At 42.7% G+C, this 20,244-nt stretch overlaps 1 protein-coding gene across 5 annotated transcripts in view; it reads left to right on the top strand.

The window, feature by feature from the left end:
* Positions 1-319: 319 nt before the first annotated feature.
* HECTD4 (HECT domain E3 ubiquitin protein ligase 4) overlaps positions 320-20,244 on the top strand; it is a 189,799-nt gene continuing 169,874 nt past the window's right edge. For all 5 annotated transcript variants that reach the window (XM_053902041.1, XM_053902039.1, XM_053902040.1 and 2 more), the window contains exon 1: positions 320-673. In XM_053902041.1, the coding sequence (XP_053758016.1) occupies positions 497-673 (177 nt within the window). In that variant the 5' untranslated portion in view covers positions 320-496. The remainder of the gene's footprint in view (positions 674-20,244) is intronic.

Raw genomic sequence — 20,244 nt, 5'->3', positions numbered from 1 at the left:
GGCGGCTTCTCCCGGCGGACAGCAGACCCAGGGCGCCCCCAAACGGCTAGGGGTAGAGGAGGCGGGGAAGGTCAGTCGGAGGGCAGGACCGAGCCAGAGGCGAAGCACCGGTCCTGCAGACCTGAGAGCCCCCGGCGGCCCGGAGTGGGCGGGGCCAGGCGGGTGGGCGGAGCCTGTATTGTCCGCTCCGCAGGGCATGCCGGGAGCCCCGCCCCCAACATGGCGTCTCACTGACAGTTGGCTGCCGAGCGGCAGAGGCGGGTCCTGCTCCTCAGGGCGGCGGCGGCGGCGGCGGGGCTGGGGTCTCCGGGGCCGGGGGTGGGGGGGGATGGCGGATCGGACCGCCTAGGGCGGAGCTGCACAGGCGAGGCGGCGAGCGGGGCGCTGCAGGCGGGCGCGGCGGCTGCTGCTATGGACTGGTGATCTCGGCGGCTCCTGCTCGCATCTCTCCCGGGCCGGGCGGCTGCTCCTCACCGCCAAGCCCTCACCCGGGGCCATGGGCTCATCGGCGGCCGCGGCGGCTGCGGCGGCGGCGGCCGCGGACTCGGCGCAGTGGCTCTCGGTGAAGGAGGAGACCATCTTCCTGCACGACGGGCTGATCCGGGTCACCGACCTGGCCGAGCTGCCCAGCGAGATCCTCGGGGCCCCGGAGGCCGCCGACACCGACCTGGAGGTGAGCGAGGCTGCTCCCCGGCCTCGGCCAGCAGATTAGCCCACCCGCCCCGCGTCCCCGCGATCGGGGCCGTCGTCACACCTCTGCCTCACCCCGACCCCGAGGTCCCCCGAAGGCTGCCCCCGGCAGGTGTGTGGGCGCGGGGCGGACAGGTGGGGGGGCCGCGGCCGCAGGTCCGCAGCCCGCCCGCCTCGCTGCCGCCTCGGGGCCTCAAGCCCGCCGGGGACTGCGTTTGTGGCTTCATTCGGAACGTTCCGACACCCGGCGTTTTATTAGACTGTCACCCGGCACGGCCTTCACGCTCTGGAGGAGCCACCGGCGCCTCCCCGGCTCGCTCTGTCCCCTCCCCCACGGACCCCCCGGACTCACACCCAGGGCACACCCAGGTTGCTTAGCTCTGGGGACATTTTAATTTTAACGCTGTACACCTCGCCCTTTTTCATTCCCAGTTCTGTGTGGATTTTTTTTTTCTCCCGGGGGAGGTTGGTGGCAGCTGTCGGTCCGTGATGGGCAATCCAGCAACTTGTCTGTGCCGTGCCTCGGATTGACACGGGGCCTTTGTCAGGGAAGCGGGCGGTGTGGACAGCGAGGGTGATGCTTCAGGGGCCCTACGGTGCGCTCTCCGCAAAGGGTCACGGGCGCTTTAGGCCTCAAGGCCTTTTTTTTTTTTTTTTTTTTTTTTTTTTTGTGAGCTCGAGGGTCGCCGAGAAGCCGAGGCTTACGGGCCGTGGCAGGTGCAAAAGCAAATCTCCGCAATTGTGATGTCGGGTTTGGGGGCAGAAGGAAACCAAATATGCTCGGTTGATGAGAACTTTCCACCGACTTCACTTGGTTTCGTGTTCGCCCAGAGGTGAGAATACCGGCTGTATCGTTTCATCGAGGCCAGCCGATGCTGACGCTGCACCCCCTCCACTTTGCGGGATGATATTTTGATGTGTAGGTAGCACCGGGGGGTTCATGAAATTCTTAGTGTCGCAAGGAGCACTTTCTGGGGTAGGGCGCGTAGGGCGCGGGGAGGATGGCCTTGTCTTCTGGCTAAAAACGGAATGTGAGGAATCTTTTGTGTTTTGCGGTTTTGCATGCACTTTGGCTTGCAGCACAAGGAACGTTTATAGAAATGGATTAAAACCCATTACTGTGTGTTTCTGGAAACGGGTAGCGATCAGATCGCGTTGGCCAAGACGCTTGGGCGTGCTTGAGACGCGAGTGCGTTCCCCTGTGTTTTGTGTCTGGATTTGAGCTGGAGCCTGCAGCATTCCCATTGTGAACTCTTAATTGACTTCCTGGCCACCGAAAAGGGAAGATAACAAGTTGGTAGGGAATTCCTCACATGGAATCGTAGTTTTATTATGTCTCATTTGGGCCTATTCTAGAAAAAGGAAGCGTCTGAGTGTCTTATGGGCTTGAAAACTCAAAGGGCATTATGCTATGATGGTGGAATCCTTTTATTTAATTGACTTTGTTGTATCTGAAATGTGGGAAGTGGATGCTCTTTGTTCCTTAGAGACTAAGTTCACAGATCCCACAATTGTATACGTAATGTAATTTATTTATTTTCAGTATTAAGAAGGTAGGAGTAGTTAAAAATACCTGAGCTATTAAGTTGGCTTTCCTAAGATGTTTACTGCATAAATGTATTGAGTATTTGTCAGCTGTTTCCACAGAAGAATGATCTTCAAGAAAGAACCTCTCTGGCTTGGTGAATTTTACAACACTCTTAAAGAAAATGTAGGTTCTGACCTCTCAGAAACCAGTATGTGTATGGGTGATAAATATTTATGGCTGTCAGTGGTGAAGAACTTTTTTCATTTCTTTCCACCTTATACGGGCTATATAGTATCAGTAGAAATGGATAGCTAAGAAGGTTTTTGTGGCTATTAGATTTGTGTTTGTGTGGGCGTATTCGCATTTAGTTATTTAATGACAATCCTAAGCGTATCCTGTGTGTCAAACATCCTCTTATTAAGTTCCCCAAAGGATCCTGGTAGTTAAATACTGTTACCCGTTGTAACAACTATAAATGTTACACCCACCGTACAGATGAGGCAAGTAAACGCAGAGTGTGTATGTGACTTGCTCAACATCCCCCACGCAGAACCAGTACATTAACCCAGGTCTGTCGGTCTCCAACACATCTGCTTCTTATCGTAATGTTCTGCTGTTTATCCATGCAGTAGGATACTCATATTTGTAATTATTTAACATTTTGTAACTGGCTAAAGATAGAGTAGTAAACAGGTATCTTTATTCCCTTTCTAGTAATGTGTTCTTTTTCATATTTGAGGAAGCTTAGAAGTTCATCACCTTTTTAAAAACTGACTTTTGAGGGGCGCCTGGGTGGCTCAGTCGGTTAAGCGTCCGACTTCGGCTCAGGTCATGATCTCACGGTCCGTGAGTTCGAGCCCCGCGTCGGGCTCTGTGCTGACAGCTCAGAGCCTGGAGCCTGTTTCAGATTCTGTGTCTCCCTCTCTCTCTGCCCCTCCCCTGTTCATGCTCTGTCTCTCTCTGTCTCAAAAATAAATAAACGTTAAAAAATTTAAAAGAAAAAAAATAAAAAAAAAAATAAAAACTGACTTTTGAAATGCTGCCACCCCTGCGAAGTCTTCCAAGCCTCTCCTTCCAGTGGACACCTGGCTAACCAGTGGCCATATTTCCACAGGGTTTTCTAGTGACATAGAGTCCTTCAGGTGACAGTTTCAGATCATGACAAATTTGGATTAAGCTGACCAATTTATGGGGAGCCCGGGTGGCTCAGTCAGCTGAACGTCTGACTTTGGATTTTGGTGCAGGTCGTGATCTCACAGTTTGTGAGATCAAGCCCCTTGTTGGGCTCTGTGTGGACATCACTGAGCCTGCTTGGGATTCTCTGGTTCTCCCCACGCCCCACCACCTTTCTTCTCAGAAATAATTAAAAAAACAAACATTTAAGCCAACAAATTTATGATTGGCAAACTTAATGCATACGTGTGTAGTAACTACAGTAGAGTCTCAGAACCTTGCAACAAGAAGGGACCTTGGAGATAAGTGCTTCCCTCATTTTAGAGAGAAGTTATCTGAGATCAGGAGAGGCTATGACTTGGTAGTGAAGCTAGTTATGGCAGGGCAGACGTGTAGATCTTGGCTTTCCTGCCTTTGAATTCCACTGTTCTTTTCACTGTGTAAGTGCTGCTCAAAGTTAAATGTCAATTTCAAAAAAGAACCCATGCTACGAAGTAGATCAACATTGACTTAGCATTTTAATTTAAGCAAGAGCACAACATTTGAATTAAAATTTCTTCCTAGTTAATTCTAAACAGAAGTTTAGAATTTTTTTTTTTTTTAAGTTTATTATTTTTTTTTTGGTAATCTCTACACCCAAGGGCAGGTTTGAACTCATGACCCTGAGATCAATGCTCTTCCAACTGAGCCAGCCAGGCCCCCCAGCATTTATTTTTGAAATCAATACATAGGGTGTAATCAACAAATTTCTTCTTCAAGTATTTGTAGACTTCAGCAGTGGGTGGGGCCCACTGTCCTGGGTGTTGAGGACACAGCAGAGGATAAAATAAAATCTTTGTCTTTAAAAAACTTTTATTTTAGTGGGAGGATATAGACAATAACCAGTAATCAAACACATATTATGTATATGTAATATGTCAAATGATAAGTGCCGTGGAGACAAGTATAGGTGGGTAGGAGGAATAGGGAAGAATGGGGGGAAGGGCTCTGTTTCATGTAGGATGGGCAGGACAGGAAAGCACAAGATGGCATTTGAGCAGCGACCTGAAGGAGGAGAGAGTGTACCATATGGCTCCTGGGGAAAGTACATCCTAGACAGAGGACAGCAGGAGCCAAGTCCCTCAGAGGGAAGCATCCCCGGCATCCTTCGTTTGGTGCTCTGAGCCCAGGAAGCCAAGGGGAAGAGGAGAGTGATAGGAGACGGAGAGCTTGGGATGCAGATCCAGTAGGGCTCGTAGATGAGGACTTTGAATCCACTGCCGTGTATCAGAAATGCAGAGTGAGGTTTCTTCGGGGTGTTTAAAATAGCTACCTGTGTTTATTTTAATTTTATGTTGTTGGCAGAAAGTGAAAGCTTGTAGGAAATAATGTTTTTAAGTGTGAAATAAACATAAATTGAAGAAATTCTTAAGAACTTAAAAATGACAACTCGAATATTGCATTTTGCATTACGTTTCATAGAACGTTAGTCTTTTTGTTTTTTTAAAGGCATTTACAAGAAAAAAAGCAATAGCTTATTTGTGGAAGTTCCAAAAGATTTCCGCTTCCTATCTCATTTTCCTTATAAACTCCAGTGGGGGCAGGCATCGCATATATGGATGTTGACAGGGAAGCTAATTGACTTTCCCAAACTGGCCAAGATATTTTATACTCTACAGTTGAGATTAATTTTGAACTCAGGCATTTTGGTTAGTGTTATGGATTTTTCACTCTGTTTATAAGGACCCACCCCATACGTGCATACTCACACCAATTCAGAAGACTTGAACATGAATGTTCATGGCAACTTTATTTGTGCTTGCCCAAAACTGGAAAAAACAATCTAAACATCCACCAAAAGGTGAATGGATAAACAAATGCGATTTATACTGAGTGGAAGAAGCTAGACGAACAGGAATTCATATTGTAAGATTCCACTTTTATGAAATTCCAGAAAATGCAGACTCATTTATCGTGACAGGAAGCAGGTCAGTGGTTGCCTGGGGATGAAGGTGGGTTGGAAGGGATGGGAAAAGGGGTTATAAAAGAGCACGAGGAAACTTTTGGGTGATGGATATGCTCCCTGTTTTGATTATGGTGATGGATTTATGGTTGTATATATACATATGTCAAAACTCATCAAAGTGTACATTTTAATTGTATACAGTTTACTGTATGCCTGTTTGATCTCACTAAAACAAACAAACAAACAAACAAACAAACTCCACACAAGCCCAGTATGCTTTACTGATACTATCTAGGAAATGAACCAAGGCTCAGGAGGATTTTTTGTTTGTTGTTTTACTGAGTAAGGGAGGAGTTGATCATCTGGAATAAGTTAAGGCTTTTTTTTTTTTTTTTTAATGTTTGTTTATTTTTGAGAGAGAGAGAGAGTGAGCAGGGGAGGAGCAGAGAGAGAGGGAGACACAGAATCAGAAGCAGGTTCTAGTCTCAGCTGTCAGTACAGATCCTGACATGGGGCTCGAACCCACAAACCATGAGATCATGACCTGAGCCAAAGTCAAGACACTCAAGTGACTGAGCCACCCAGATGCCCTGGAATAAGTTAAGGCTCTGAATACTTAGGATACACTCACATGAAACCTTTGAGATGATAATTTAGATTTATAAATGTTGATGTCTTCTCCTAGGAAGATACCACCACCCTTTTTATCTTTTGGTCAGAATCCTTTGGAAGGGGCTTTTGTACTTTTATAGAATTCCAAATTCTCAACTGGGAAGAGTTAGTGAATAAGTGAATAAAACTACCTTTGCTCACCAGTAGAATTAATTACCATGTAATTAATGAGCACTGAAAGAAGAGGGGCGCCCCGTCGGTTAAGTGTCCGACTTCAGCTCAGGTCATGATCTCACGGCTTGTGAGTTGAAGCCCTGCACAGAGCCTGCTTCGGATCCTCTGTCTGCTTCTCTCTATGCCCCTCCCTGCCCCCAAATAAATAAGCTTTAAAAAAAAAAAAAAAAAAGGAAGAAAGAAAGAGAAAGAAAGAAAGAAAGAAAGAAAGAAAGAAAGAAAGAAAGAAAGAAAGAAAGAAAAAAGAAAGGAAGGAGCACTGGAAGAAGAGCTGGTGAGCTTGGCCAAATGGCTCAAGCAGCTCTCGGTTTGGCTGGCTGGCTATAAAGTTAGAATGAGGTACCTGAGGACTGTGGGAGGCAGAATTACCTAGAGGTCAAAGTCAGGTTTGAAGAGTCAGACTGGGACTGAAGTTCCAGCTCTGCCCCTTACCGGCTGTGTGACTTTGGGCAAATGCCACGCCTTTAGTAATCCCTGGTTTCTTCTTCCACTGCAACTTCTCTGTCATCATTGTCCCCACCTCTACTTACCACCCTGACCACAGTGTCAGCCTGTTGTGTGCCAGGCTCTGTGCCAAGCACTTGACACCCATGATCTCATTCAGCACTCACAAAAACCTTACAAGGTTGTTACTATTGTTACCCTTACTTTACAAATGAGGAGACAGGGGCACAGAAATGAAGTAGCTTGACAAAGGTCATACAGTGAGTAGCAAAGCTGGTCTGACTCTAGCCCAGGGTCCAGGCTTTAGAATCATGTTTAACTGTCTCATCATCTGTAAGAGGAGAGCAATAACAGGGCTAACGTAAGGACCAGATAAGGAGGGATGTGCTTATTTATATACTTACAGTGTATGAACTGCCTTTATAAGGTGCTACATTGTTGGAAAGTTATTGCATATTCAGTCAGCTGAGCATTGTATGTGAAAGCAAAACTGTGCCTTCAACAGGATTTTATTTTCTTGTAGTGGATAGTGGAGATGGTAGGGTTTTTGTGTGTGTATGATCCCTCTGGAATTTTCTTCCTTCCCAATTGTTTGCAGTATGGCTAGGCAGATGAGATAACATTTCAGTTTTCCTCCAATTGTATGTCTAAGCTCTTGCTAAAGAAATCAGTTTTGATTATTATCTGTCTTCTTGGCCTCCGTATTGACTGTCACAAAATGCCACCTGTTGGCCAGGGCTACTGGGTGGATTGTCATGCACCTGTTCTTTCCCAAGTAATAAGTTACCTGTGGTGATAATTATGAAAGGCATGTCAAGTCCTGAAAGGGCCCCATGCTTTCTCCTCCCTCCCCTTTTTCCATCTTGTTTTACAACGGTACTTGTGGGATGAACACAAGGAGTGAGGTCTGCTTCCTAAGATGTTTAGTCAATAGTTCTAGACAAATGTAAATAACAGCAGGTGATCAACTATGGGACAAATGCATAGTTACTTCAAAAGGAGAGAAGGCTGCGGATATTATATAACTACTACTTTGATCTTGAATTTTTTAACACAATTTATGTATCCATCAAACAATCTTTTTAATTTAAATTTAAATTAAGAATTTTTTTCAATTAAAAAAATTTAAAACGGAGGTGCCTGGGTGGCTCAGTCAGTTAAGCTTCTGACTCTTTTTTTGTTTTTTTTTTTTTTAATTTTTTTTTCTCAGAAAGTGGTAGTTTCTTTTTTTTTTTTTTTTTAATGTTTATTTATTTTTGGGACAGAGAGAGACAGAGTGCAAGTGTGGGAGGGGCAGAGAGAGAGGGAGACACAGAATCTGAAACAGGCTCCAGGCTCTGAGCTCTCAGCACAGAGCCCGACGCAGGGCTCGAACCCACGAACTGTGAGATCATGACCTGAGCAGAAGTCGGACGCTTAACCGACTGAGCCACCCAGGCGCCCCCCCCCCCCAAAATTTTTTTTTTACATTTTATTTATTTTGGAGAAAGAGAGAGAGAGACAGAGCACAAGTGGGGGAGGGGCAGAGAGAGTGAGAGGGAGACACAGAGTCTGAAGCAGGTTCCAGGCTCCAAGTTGTCAGCCCAGAGCCCCACCCGGGGCTCGAACTCACAAACCATGAGATCATGACCTTAGCCGAAGTCAGATGCTTAATGGACTGAGGCGCCCAGGTGCCCTATCTTTTTTTTTTTTTTTTTTAATGTTTATTTATTTTTGAGAGAGAGAGACAGAGCATCAGTGGGGGAGGGGGAGAGAGAGAGGGAGACACAGAATCTGAAGCAGGCTCCAGGCTCTGAGCTGTCAGCACAGAGCCCGATGTGAGGCTCGAACTCACAAACCGTGAGATCATGACCTGAGCTGAAGTCGGACCCTTAACCGACTGAGCCACTCAGACGCCCCCTCCCCAAAATTTTTTAAATGAATACATGAATACATCCTCATAAAAAGTAGAAAAACAGGGGTGCCTGGTGGCTCAGTCAGTTAAGCATTCAACTTTTTAAAAAATTTTTGTAACATTTATTTATTATTACCATTTTTTAAATGTTTATTTATAATTAAGAGACAGAGAGAGACAGAGCATGGGAGGGGCAGAGAGAGGGGGAGACGCAGAATCCAAAGCAGGCCCCAGGCTCTGAGCTGTCAGCACAGAGCCTCACGTGGGGATCGAACCCACGAACCGTGAAATTGTGACCTGAGGTGAAGTCAGTCACTTACCTGATTAAGCCACCCATGTGCCCCTCGTTTTATAACTTTTTAAACTAAATGGTATGTTTTAACCTTCCTATATCTCTCTTTATAGATCTACCACTTTTTTTTTTTTTTTTTTTTTTTACCGAGTTTTTCTTTTTTTTAAGTGCGGCTTGGGACTCCCGAAATACTGGTTTATTTAGCCATTCCCCGATTGATGGGTGTATTCGCTTCCTGTTGCTATACTAACAAATCATCGCAAACTTAGTGGCTTAAAACAACACAAATTTATTCTTACATTTACTCTTACGTTTCTGGAAACCGAAGTCCAGAATGAGTCGCACCGGGTTCAAGTCCGCTGCTGGTACGTCTGGTTCCTTCCGCGGGTTCTAGGGGAGAATCTGTTCCCTGGCCTCGGCCACAACTTCCAGTGGCTCCTTCCTCCGTCTTCAGAGTGTGTCAGTCTGGTCTCTGGCCTGTCATCACAGGTCTTGTTTGATGGGCTCCTCCAGCATCCCTTTTGTAAGGACCTTTGGAGTCCCCTTCCCCCCCAGATAATCCAGGGTAATCTCTGCATCTCAAGATCCTTAATTTAATCACATTTGCAGAATCCCTTTTGCCGTCCAACATCACGTTTACGGGTTCTGGGGATTAGGACTTAAATATCTCGGTAGGGAGCATTATTCAGGTTACCACAATGGGTATTTTGGTTGTTGTCAGTTTTTCACTATGAAAATTGGTCCTTCGGTACCTATCTTGCGTGTCTGTTGTGCACATGTTGGAATATTTCTCTCCAGTGGCTCCTGAGAAGTAGAATTGCTGGGTCATGGGTGACCATTTTAAGTTTTATTTATCTTTTTAATTTTTTTTTTTTTTAACGTTTATTCATTTTTGAGACAGGGAGACACAGCATGAACGGGGGAGGGTCTGAGAGAGAGGGAGACACAGAATCTGAAACAGGCTCCAGGCTCTGAGCCGTCAGCACAGAGCCCGACGCGGGGCTCGAACTCACATACCGCGAGATCATGACCTGAGCCGAAGTCTGACGCCCAACTGACTGAGCCACCCAGGCGCCCCTTTTTTAAGTTTTAATAGATTTTGCCAAATTGCTTTCCAAAGTGACTGTTTTGGTTTATACTCCTGAGTGACAGTGTTTGTTAGGACCCCTTTTCCTTACACCCTCATAGAGATTATTTTAGAACTCATGGATTTGCTTGATTTTATTATTTGCTTAAGCCAATGGCTTTTGCTCTGTAAGAGGAAGCCAGTAGATGTAATTGGGTACCTTCGGAATGCATGCTGAACCATGGTCAGCTGAAAGAAGCCAGAGTACTCTGTTAGTGCTGCCTCGCTGTTATCCCTTCGCTTCAGAGGACCTCTCTTGTGGCTTGATCTTCCTTGTCTTCTGACATCCACTCATTTTGGTCAGTAATCCAGTTAATCAGACCATGTCCATATTTAGGCAGGGCAGAGCAACTTCTTATTTTGATGATCTGGGGATGCTGCCAGAGGCCAGCATTGCCAGGGAGCTGCCCGCTCTGGGAAGAGACACCCTGGCCCCTGAAGTGTGTTCTTAGTGCATGGTAGTTGTTAGGTAGACTGTTTCGACTCTGTCTTAAAATTTTCTTTTATGTGCAGATACTTCTCTCTCCTTTTCTTTTTTTTAAACTGTATGAAAAGGGGCTCCTGGGTGGCTCAGTCGGTTGTGTCTGACTTCGGCTCAGGTCATGATCTCATGGCTCATGGGTTTGAGCCCCATATTGGGCTCTGTGCTGACAGCTCAGAGCCTGAAGCCTGCTTCGGATTCCGTGTCTCCCTCTGTCTGCCCCTCCGCTGCTTGGATTGTCTCTCTCTCTCTTTCTCAAAAATAAATAAACGTTAAAAATTTTAAAAATAAATAAACTATGAAAAATACTTGATATTAACTTTTAATTTAATTTCATTAATTGATTGTATTTTTATGTTATGCAAAACTTTTTTGCTTGTAAAGATGTAAAAAATGAGTGTTGTAAACAGAGAAACACCCATATGTGTAAAAGAGAAAAGAAGTATCCTTTGATTGTACCATCCAAAAATAGTCATATTAATTAATTTTTTACTATTTCCTTCAGTTCACATTTTTATATAAAAACAAAAGTGAGATTATATACTATACACAGTTTTGTATCCTTTAATCACTTATTGGGAGCAATTTTGTCAAATTAGACTTAAAAACATACATTTTTTCTGTGTATTTACTTTTTACTGAATTTGTTAATGTTACAGAGTTCTTGCACTCCCAAACTGTGGCTGAGAATTTAGAGAAAGAAATGATACATGGACAGCCTCACCCACCCATCATATAGTATATTAAAACTTGATTCATGTACATTTTTATAATTTCAAAATAAAAACATAATTTTTGGGGGGCGCTTGGGTGGCTCAGTTGGTTGAGCCTCCCACTTTGGCTCAGGTCATGATCTCACGGTTCATGGGTTCGAGCCCTGCGTCGGGCTCTGTGCTGACAGCTCAGAGCCTGGAGCCTGCTTTGGATTCTGTGTCTCCCTCTCTCTGTGCACCGTCCCTGCTCATGCTCTGTCTCTCTCTCCCTCAAGAATAAATAAAACATTAAAAAAAAATTTTTTTTAAACATAATTTTTTTTAGGGGCACCTGGGTGGCTCAGTTGGTTAAGTGTCCAACTTCAGCTCAGGTCATGGTCTCATGGTTTATGAGTTCAAGCCTTGCATCGCGGAACCTGACTGGGATTCTCATTCTCTCCCTCTCTCTCTCAAAATAAATAAATAAACTTAAAAATAAAAACTTTATTTATTTATTTATTGATTATTGTTATTTTTTAAAGTAATCTTTACACCCAACGTGGGGCTTGAACACATGATCCTGAGATCAAGAGTTGAATGTTTTACCAACTGAGCTAGCCAGGTGCTGCCTAAAGACATAATTTTTAATGGCTACATAGTAATTTATAAACATAATTTTTAGTGGCTACATAGTAATTTATTGATGTACTATAGTTGTCTTGTACCTTACTGCTTTCTCCTTACATCTGCTATTTTTTTTTAAGTTTATTTATTTATTTATTTAATCTCTACACCTATTGTGGGGCTTGAACTCACGACCCTGATCAAGAGCGATCAAGAGTCACATGTTCTTCCAGCTGAGCCAGCCAGGCTCCCCACATCTGTTATTAAAAAAAATTTTTTTTAATGTTTATTTTTATTTTATTTATTTATTTTTAAATTTTAAAAATGTTTTATTTATTTCTGAGAGACAGAGAGAGAGAGAGAGAGACAGACAGAATATGAGCGGGGGGAGAGGCAGAGAGAAAGGGAGACATCCCATGAAGCAGGCTCCAGGTTCTGAACTGTTACCACAGAGCCCAAGGTGGGGCTTGAACCTGTGAACCACGAGATCATGACCTGAGCCAAAGTCGGACGCTTAACCGACTGAGCCACCCAGTTGCCCCTAATGTTTATTTATTTTTGAGAGAGAGAGGCAGACAGACGGAGCACGAGTGGGGAAGGGACAGAGAGAGGGAGACACAGAATTGGAAGTAGGCCCTAGGCTCTCAGCTGTCAGCACAGAGCCCAGTGCAGGACTTGCACCCACGAACTGCGAGATCATGACCAGAGCCAAAGTCGGAGGCTTAATCAACTGAGCCACCCAGGAGCCCCAGCCACATCTGTTATTTTAAAGATAATTCCAGGGGCACTAGACTGGCTCAGTTGGCTAAGTGTCTGACTCTTCATTTCAGCTCAGTTCATGGTTTCATGTTTTGTGAGATAGAGCCGCACCTTGGATAATTCCAGCTTATAGGAGGCCAAAATTTTTTTAGTGTTTATTGTTATTTGTTTGGTAAAGTTTGGTAAATGATACATTTGTAGTAATTATTAGTGTGTTTCTGCGATCCATTACTATAGACAGTTTATAATTTAAGGGGATTTTTATAGTGCTGTATGATTCCTCTCCCGATAATGTTGAATGTTTCTGTGGAGCTTTGAGTTTATAAAGTGCTATTAAGAATAATTGTAGACTAATTAATGTTCCATGATGGGACACTTGGGGTGGACACGCTTGAATCCCTCGTGTTTCTACTGAAACCTGCGGTTGGCTGAATTACTAGGTCATAGCACAGTTTGTAGCAATTTTAGATTAACAACAAGGAGATGCGTAATTTGCAAACCATTTTATGCAAATTGTAGGTTTAGTAATGCTGATAACTACAGATGCATCGTTCAAGTAGTGGTTTTACACCAACAAAATATTAACGTTTAGCGTGTATTTGTAATGGATCTTTCCTGTGTTTAGTATATTGGCTTTGTGCTTTGTAGTTTGCATTACTGATTTCAAAAGAGCACTAATATAATAGATGTAACCATTTACAAGACAGGATAGAAAATCTGGACCTCCTATCTCTGTTCACATGGTTGCTTTTCTTACTGTTGAAATGAAATAATTAAGAATGTTAAAGGAAAAGCTGTGTCAACATATTTTCATCGGAACAGTGGTAGATAATAGAAGAAATGAAGTATTCTTGATTCTGATTCCTTTGTGATTATCTAGTTGCGGTGTAGCTCAACAATAACCACTGGTTTATTTCATGGAGAAAGGAGCAAATGATGAAAAGTAAAAATACATATGGGCGACTTTGGAGGAAGCATTTGTGGATGAGCTTATAATAAAAAAAAAAGTTTTCCTTTCCCTCAGGGGTTCTGAACCTGAAAATAGAATCCGGGCACCATCTATAAGAGTGCAGGGGTCTGTTAAGTAGGATGGGGAAAACTGTATCTTTATTTACTCATACCTAAGGTGAAATTCAGCATTCTCTTCAAATATGAATGTAGTCAACGAACCCCAGTGGTACTGATAGAACCTGTAACTTTGTACAACTAACACAAATCATAGCTATTTTCATATCATATTATAGATGTTGAACATATCTTGAAATATTGTTTATGCTCACCATCACTTAGAAATTATGGTAAATTGGGGCGCCTGGGTGGCTCATTCAGTTAAACATCGGACTGTTGATTTCAGCTCAGGTCAGGATCTCACTGTTCGTGAGTTTGAGCCCCACGTCGGGCTCTCCGCTGGGCCTGGAGTCTGCTTAAAATTCTCTCTCTCTCTTTAGTATTTTTTTGGTAGAAAATGTTATCCTACAAAATTTTCTATTACTTACTGTCTGCAAGCTATTAACTAGTAGTAGTTCTCTTGGATAATCTGATTTTTGTCCATTTGCCCAACACGTGTCATTAAGGAAGCTGTTTTTAAAGAAAATAACATATCTGCTAAAAAAATGACAAGACATTCTTTTGAAATAGAACAGGTTTTTTTTTCCCACCATATTTTGGGTTTCCCCCCTTGTCTGGGGAGAACGTTTGTTGGCTGAAGTTATGTGAATAAAAATTCATTAAATAAAACTCATTAATATGCTTTATATCAGGATCTTACACTGCTACTAAAGAACTATTTTTTGAAAAGTATTTATCTATTTGGGGTGCGGAGGGGTAGGGAGAGGGAGGGGGCAGAGAGAGAGAGAGAGAGAGAGAGAGAGAGAGAGAGAATCCCAAGCAGGCTCTGTGCTCCCACTCACAAATCGGATCCTGAGATCGTGACCTGAGCTGAGATCAAGAGTTGGATGCTTAACCGACTGAGCCACCCAGGTGCCCCTCTTTTTATGTTTTTAAATATAACTACTGGAAAATATTAAATTCCGCTTATGTCTAACCTATTTCTATCGGACAGTACTTCTTTATACAGAGGTCAGCAAACTATGGCCATACCTTAGGGTCACATCCAGCGGTCTCTTTTTTTGTTTCATTTAAAAAAAATATTTATTTATTTTGAGAGAGAGCGTGAGCAGGGGAGGGGCAGAGAGAGAAGGAGAGAGAGAATTCTAAGCAGGCTCTTCACTGTCAGTGCAGGGCTCAGTCCTACCAATCGTGAGATGGTGACCTGAGCCAAAATCAAGAGTCAGACACTCAACCAACAGAACCACCCAGGTACTCCAGTAGTCTGTTTTTATAAATAAAGTTTTATTGAGACAAAACCAGTTCATTAGTTTACATATGGTCTGTCTTCATGCCACCGTGCAGAGTTGAATGGTTGTGACAGAGACCTTATGACCAGCAAGCCTTCTGGGGATTTTCAATTATACGCTTTTCATTTCATCCTTTCAGTGGTTCTGTGAAGCAGTAGAGGAGATATTATTTTAGGAAAAAAAAAGGCTTTGAGAAGCCCAGTCATTTGTCCAAGGTCATGCAATTAGGTAGTGCTAGGGTTAGGAATCTAGTTCTGAGTGATTTTCTACTCTACCTCTGCTATTTAGGTAGCACTTGAGTTTGATAACGTGTTATCTCTGAGACGGTAGTTAATGGCTATTATTTTAAATAAGAGCTACACAGCCAGGTCTACAGGCTGCCAGAGTAATCTTCCTAAAGCACAGTTACATTGACTTTTTGCCCAGACCGTCTATGGCTTCCAATTTCCTGCAACTAAAGTAATAATTCAAGGTAGCTATGATTTGGTTCCATTCTACCTTTCCAACCTTTTATCTCATTACTCTCTGTCTCCCCAGGAACCATATATTTCACAAGCTCACTTTCTATATTCTCCCCTACACAGTCTTGGCTTATGAGGTCCTGTCGCTCTGGGAAACCCCAACTCCAACTTTTAGAACCCTGCTCTATTCTTCAAGATGCAGATCAAATGCCATTCCTCCACGAAACTTTCATGGTGCCTACAGTTAGAAGCTGTCACCCTCTCTCTGTATTTCTGTAGCACTGCCTTATAAAGTCATGTATTTGTTTGCTTGATCTCCCTTACTACATTATAATCTCTTGGAGGGCAGCTACTTCATAGTATACATCATGGTGTACCTACTAATATAGTTCAAACATTAGATGTGGATTGAACTGAATGCTAGAAAGGGTATTTAGAACAAATTTGAAAGGGTGAGATTTAATAATACCATGTGTTGAGGATACAGGTTAATGGAGAATAAGAATAGGTAATTGTTTTTGATGAACTAAAATAGTGTAGGTAAGACTTTAGGAATTTTAATTGCAGTTATGCTTTGCAATTTATTTTTTGTTCATTTGTTTTTTATGCTTTGCACTTGAGATACGAAGAATGTTGTTAATGCTGGAATAGGGATAAGCAACATGGAGTTAAAACCTTTGAATTTGTATACAGCCTAACAAATTTTGCATACAGAATAATGAATTCCTGAGGGATTTTTGAAAACAGCTACAATAGATAGAGTTAATTGCAAATACCTTGTTTTGATCATCATTCTAAAAATCTTATGAATTTGGATGAATATTTGTTTAACTTAGTTGTTTTATGGTTAGGTAGTGAACTTGAGCACTATTTGTTTTTAAGATCTTATTTTTAAGTAACCTCTGCAACCCAACATGGGGCTTGAACTCACAACCCCGAGTTCAAGAGTTGCATACTCTACCCACCAAGCCAGCCGGGTGCCCTGAACTTGAGCATTATTATATTTATTTTGAACATTTCCATGTAGAGATTTTTTTCTCCAGGGATTCCAGTGAACTCTGTCCATTTACCAGCTTTTATTGAATGACAGTGCTTGAAGACTGGAACTGTTACAAAGTTATTTTATGTAATTTAGTAAAATCTAGTTACTGATTAGCATAATAAGGCTGTTAGGCATAATTTATTTAAAACATTATAAAGCAATCTATAGGGGTGCCTGGATGGTCAGTCGGTTGAGCGTTGACTTTGACACAGGTCATGATCTCACAGTTCTTGAGTTTGAGCCCTGCATCAGGCTCTACCCTAGCAGCACAGAGACCATTCAGATCCTCTGTCCCCCTTTCTCTCTGCCCCTTCCCTGCTGGTTCTCTCTCTCTTTCTCTCAAAATAAATAAATCAACTTTAAAAAAATTATAAAGTACTTTAAAAATTTTTAATTAAAATGTTGGAATTTTAGAAAATTTCAGGACATCTGCCTGACTCATTTGGTAGAGCATGCCACTTGATCTCAGGGTTGTGAGTTCGAGCCCCACATTGGATGTAGAGATTACTTAAAAATGAAATCTTTTAACAAAGAATTTTAGAAAATTTGCGAGACATAAGAACACGAAGAAGAAAATAAAATCACTTGTATTACTACCACCTACAGATAAGTATAGTTCATATTTTCCTCCAGACATTTTTGTATGCATGTACCCTTACAGACATCTTCTAGGCATTTAGGTTCATTGTGTATACATTTCGTGCCTTGTCCTTTTTACTTAACCTTGATGTTATTTGGGGGACATTTTTCCATTCTCAATATGGTTGAGAATATAGTTTTTAATACCTGCATAGAATTAAAGTCTGCATGGCATTTCATTATATGAATGTGCCACAATTTATTTGTCCAATCCTCTCTTTGGGTAGTTAGTCAATTCTGTTGAAAAGTTTTAAAAGTTAGAGAAATAGCCTTTATAAATAGTGAGACTCTTCTCTTTCAAGTAGGCCACACATATATAACCATCTAGGGTTATTTGCCATAAGTCAGAATGTGAGCCTTCAGAACTGTGCTCTAACTGTATACAATGATAGCAGTGTTTGTTCATTTTTATATGCATAAAGTTCATATTTCCTGTCATGTAATAGAATGCATAAATTATATGTGTGGTCTGTGGTTTCAAGGGGTGTTTTATTTAATTAAAACTTTTAGGAGAGCAACACATGGTTCAAGATTTCAAAGGTTGAAAAGGAGATTCAGGGAGTGCCTGGGTGGCTCAGTCAGCTAAGTGCTGGGTAAGGGACCAACTCTTGATTTTGGCTCAGGTCATGATCTCATGGTTTATGGGATTAAGCCCTGTGTCAGGTGTGCTGAGCACAGAGCCTACTTAGCATGTGTGTTCTCTCTCTCTCTCTCTCTGTCTCTCTCTCTCACATACACACACACTTAAATTTTTAAAAATTAAGAAAAAAAAAAAGAAAATAAATTCAGGGAAAGGTCTTCCTAGCTTTGTCTTCTCAGCAGCAGCCAGGGTAGTGAGCTGGTCTGTGTCCCTCAGAGGTGTCCAAGCAGATGCCCAGCAGATCCGCCTCTGACCTCGACTTCTGCTGTGTCCCCTTCTTCCCTTCATTCCGCTGCAGCCACCTTGGCCTTCTGGTGTTTGTCATGAATCAGGCTGGCAGGGCCCAAAGGTTCCCTGCCTCAGGGCCTTTGTTTGTCTCCCTGGACAGAATAAGCCTCCATAAGGCAACAGTCCACACAGGGGATGGTATTTTTGAAACTTTTAAAGTATGAAATAATCGGAAACTTGACGTATTAGAAAACGAAAACAGCCATATTGCCAATGGCAGCTTTAGTTCTCTTAGCAGACCAGTGGGACAGCTTTGAAATGACTCAAATAATGAATCCTTTTAGATGCATAGTTATATGCTTAGCACAGTTCTACAGAGTACAGATCGATACTTCGAGTACCATGTTTAAGGAAACAGAGGACTTTTAGTCCAAAGGTTCTCTGGTTGCAAGACTGGGTGGTAATTCTACATAATTGGGTGGGTGGGGGCATCCAGTGATAACTAGAACAGTTCTCCCAAATTCTGATCCTACAGATTTAGCTTTCTCTAAGTAGTTCCATTTGGTGCTGAAATGTCACCCTTCCTGCTTCTGGAGTTAAACAGATACTTACACGATAAGCAAATACATGTTTTGCACAGGACTGGTTTTTATTATTATTTTTTTAGGTTTATTTATTTTGAGAGAGAGAGAGTGAGCGCGCGCGCGTGCGCACACACACACACACACACACACACACACAGCAGAGCGGGGGAGGGGCAGAGAGAGGGAGAGAGAGAATCCCAAGCACTGTCACCTGGGAGACTGGTGTGGGGCTTGATCCTTGAACGGTGAGTTCATGACCTGAGCTGAAACCAAGAGTTGGATGCTTAACCAACTGGGCCACCCAGGTGCCTGGGACAGGACTTTTTTTGTTTTGTTTTGTTTTGTTTTTGAATGTTTATTTATCTTGAGAGAGAGAGAGGGCAGAAGCAGGGGACGGTCAGAGAGAGAGGAGCAAGAGAATCCCAAGCAGGCTTTGTGCTGTTAGCACGGAGCCCGATGTGGAGCTCCATCTCCTGAACCATGAGATTGTGACCTGAGCCGAAACCGAGTAGGATGCTTAACCGACTGAACCACCCAGGTGCCCCAGGACTGGTTTTTAAAAGCGTATAAAATGCTATAATTATATGGCACTTTCTTTGCCTGTTGTTTTTAGAATATCTGCATGTTAACCTGTGGGGCCATACAGAATATGGTGCCCTTTGGGATTTAAAGAAGGAAAGTATACTGAGCGCGGTGTTAGATAAATAAACTGGAACCTCAAAATGCAGGAGCCTTCAGAGGATGTGTGGACACAGAGCGAGCCGTGTGGTGAATCTTTTTGGCTTTGGCATTGACACATCGAGCCAACTTTTAGCCCAGCTCTGCCACCTGTCAGAACTTCCACTTCTTGGTTATAAGATATTTTAAGCTCTTTTTCATGACTTAGACTTAATTATCACTATGTGTGATTTTCAGAAACTGATTGGTAAGACAACTGCACCTCCACCCTGAATGCTCCCAAGTGAATGTTCTTGCAGTTGGCATTTTCTCCCTCCTGCCCGCCCACAACTCCTCACCCTTGGGGTCCGCCTCCCGGTTAAATTCTCATTCCTTTCCTCTGAGCTTACTCTCCTGTCTTTTTCATCGCCTTTCGTCTTTCAGTCACTCCATGGGTGTGACAAAAATGGCTGTCCTTAGGCAACCAGTCATGTCACATCTTCAGCATTCAGAATCTTATAGTTTGTGGGGCTGAAAGGATCTTAGTATCATTTAATCCAGCTTTTTTTCAGAGGTCCTTTAACCTATTGTGGTCAGTACTAAACGATGGAGGCTTTAAAAGTACTTTGGAAAATAAAGAGGTTGCATATAGAGCAGTGCTACTCACAGTTTGGTCTGCATACCATGAGCCCATAATGACAAGAGAAGTACAGAAATTGAGAGTGAAGCATTTAGAAACATAACAGTTTGGCGGGCTGATTTTGCATCTGTTGAACACAGTAAACTTGGGACTTGTAGTTTGTGTCTTTTTTTTTTTTTCACATTATTTTTGTAGTAACTTTTTAATTGTATTTTACAAAAGATTTGTTCTGCAGTGGATTAGAAAACAACAACAACAGCAACCTGGTTCTTTACCTCAGACAGTTTGAGAAGCACTGATATAGGATATTTAACACAGTGTTTGGCACATAGTAGGCCCTCAAAAACCAACAGCTTGCTCATGTCTTCAGAGTGTGCATTTACTTTGGGTAAGGATGCGAGAAATCTGAGTAGCAGGTAAAGGAAATATTATTTTATAGAAATGAGGTGATTAAAATTGGTCGTGCTGTTTTTCAAATACAAGTAATGCAGTTTTTTCCTTT

The sequence above is a fragment of the Panthera pardus genome, unplaced genomic scaffold, assembly GCF_024362965.1.
Source record: "Panthera pardus isolate Hobbes unplaced genomic scaffold, ASM2436296v1 HiC_scaffold_15, whole genome shotgun sequence".
Lineage (NCBI taxonomy): Eukaryota > Metazoa > Chordata > Mammalia > Carnivora > Felidae > Panthera > Panthera pardus.
The sequence above is the reverse complement of the archived record's forward strand: the minus strand, read 5'-3'. Positions and strand labels throughout refer to the sequence as shown.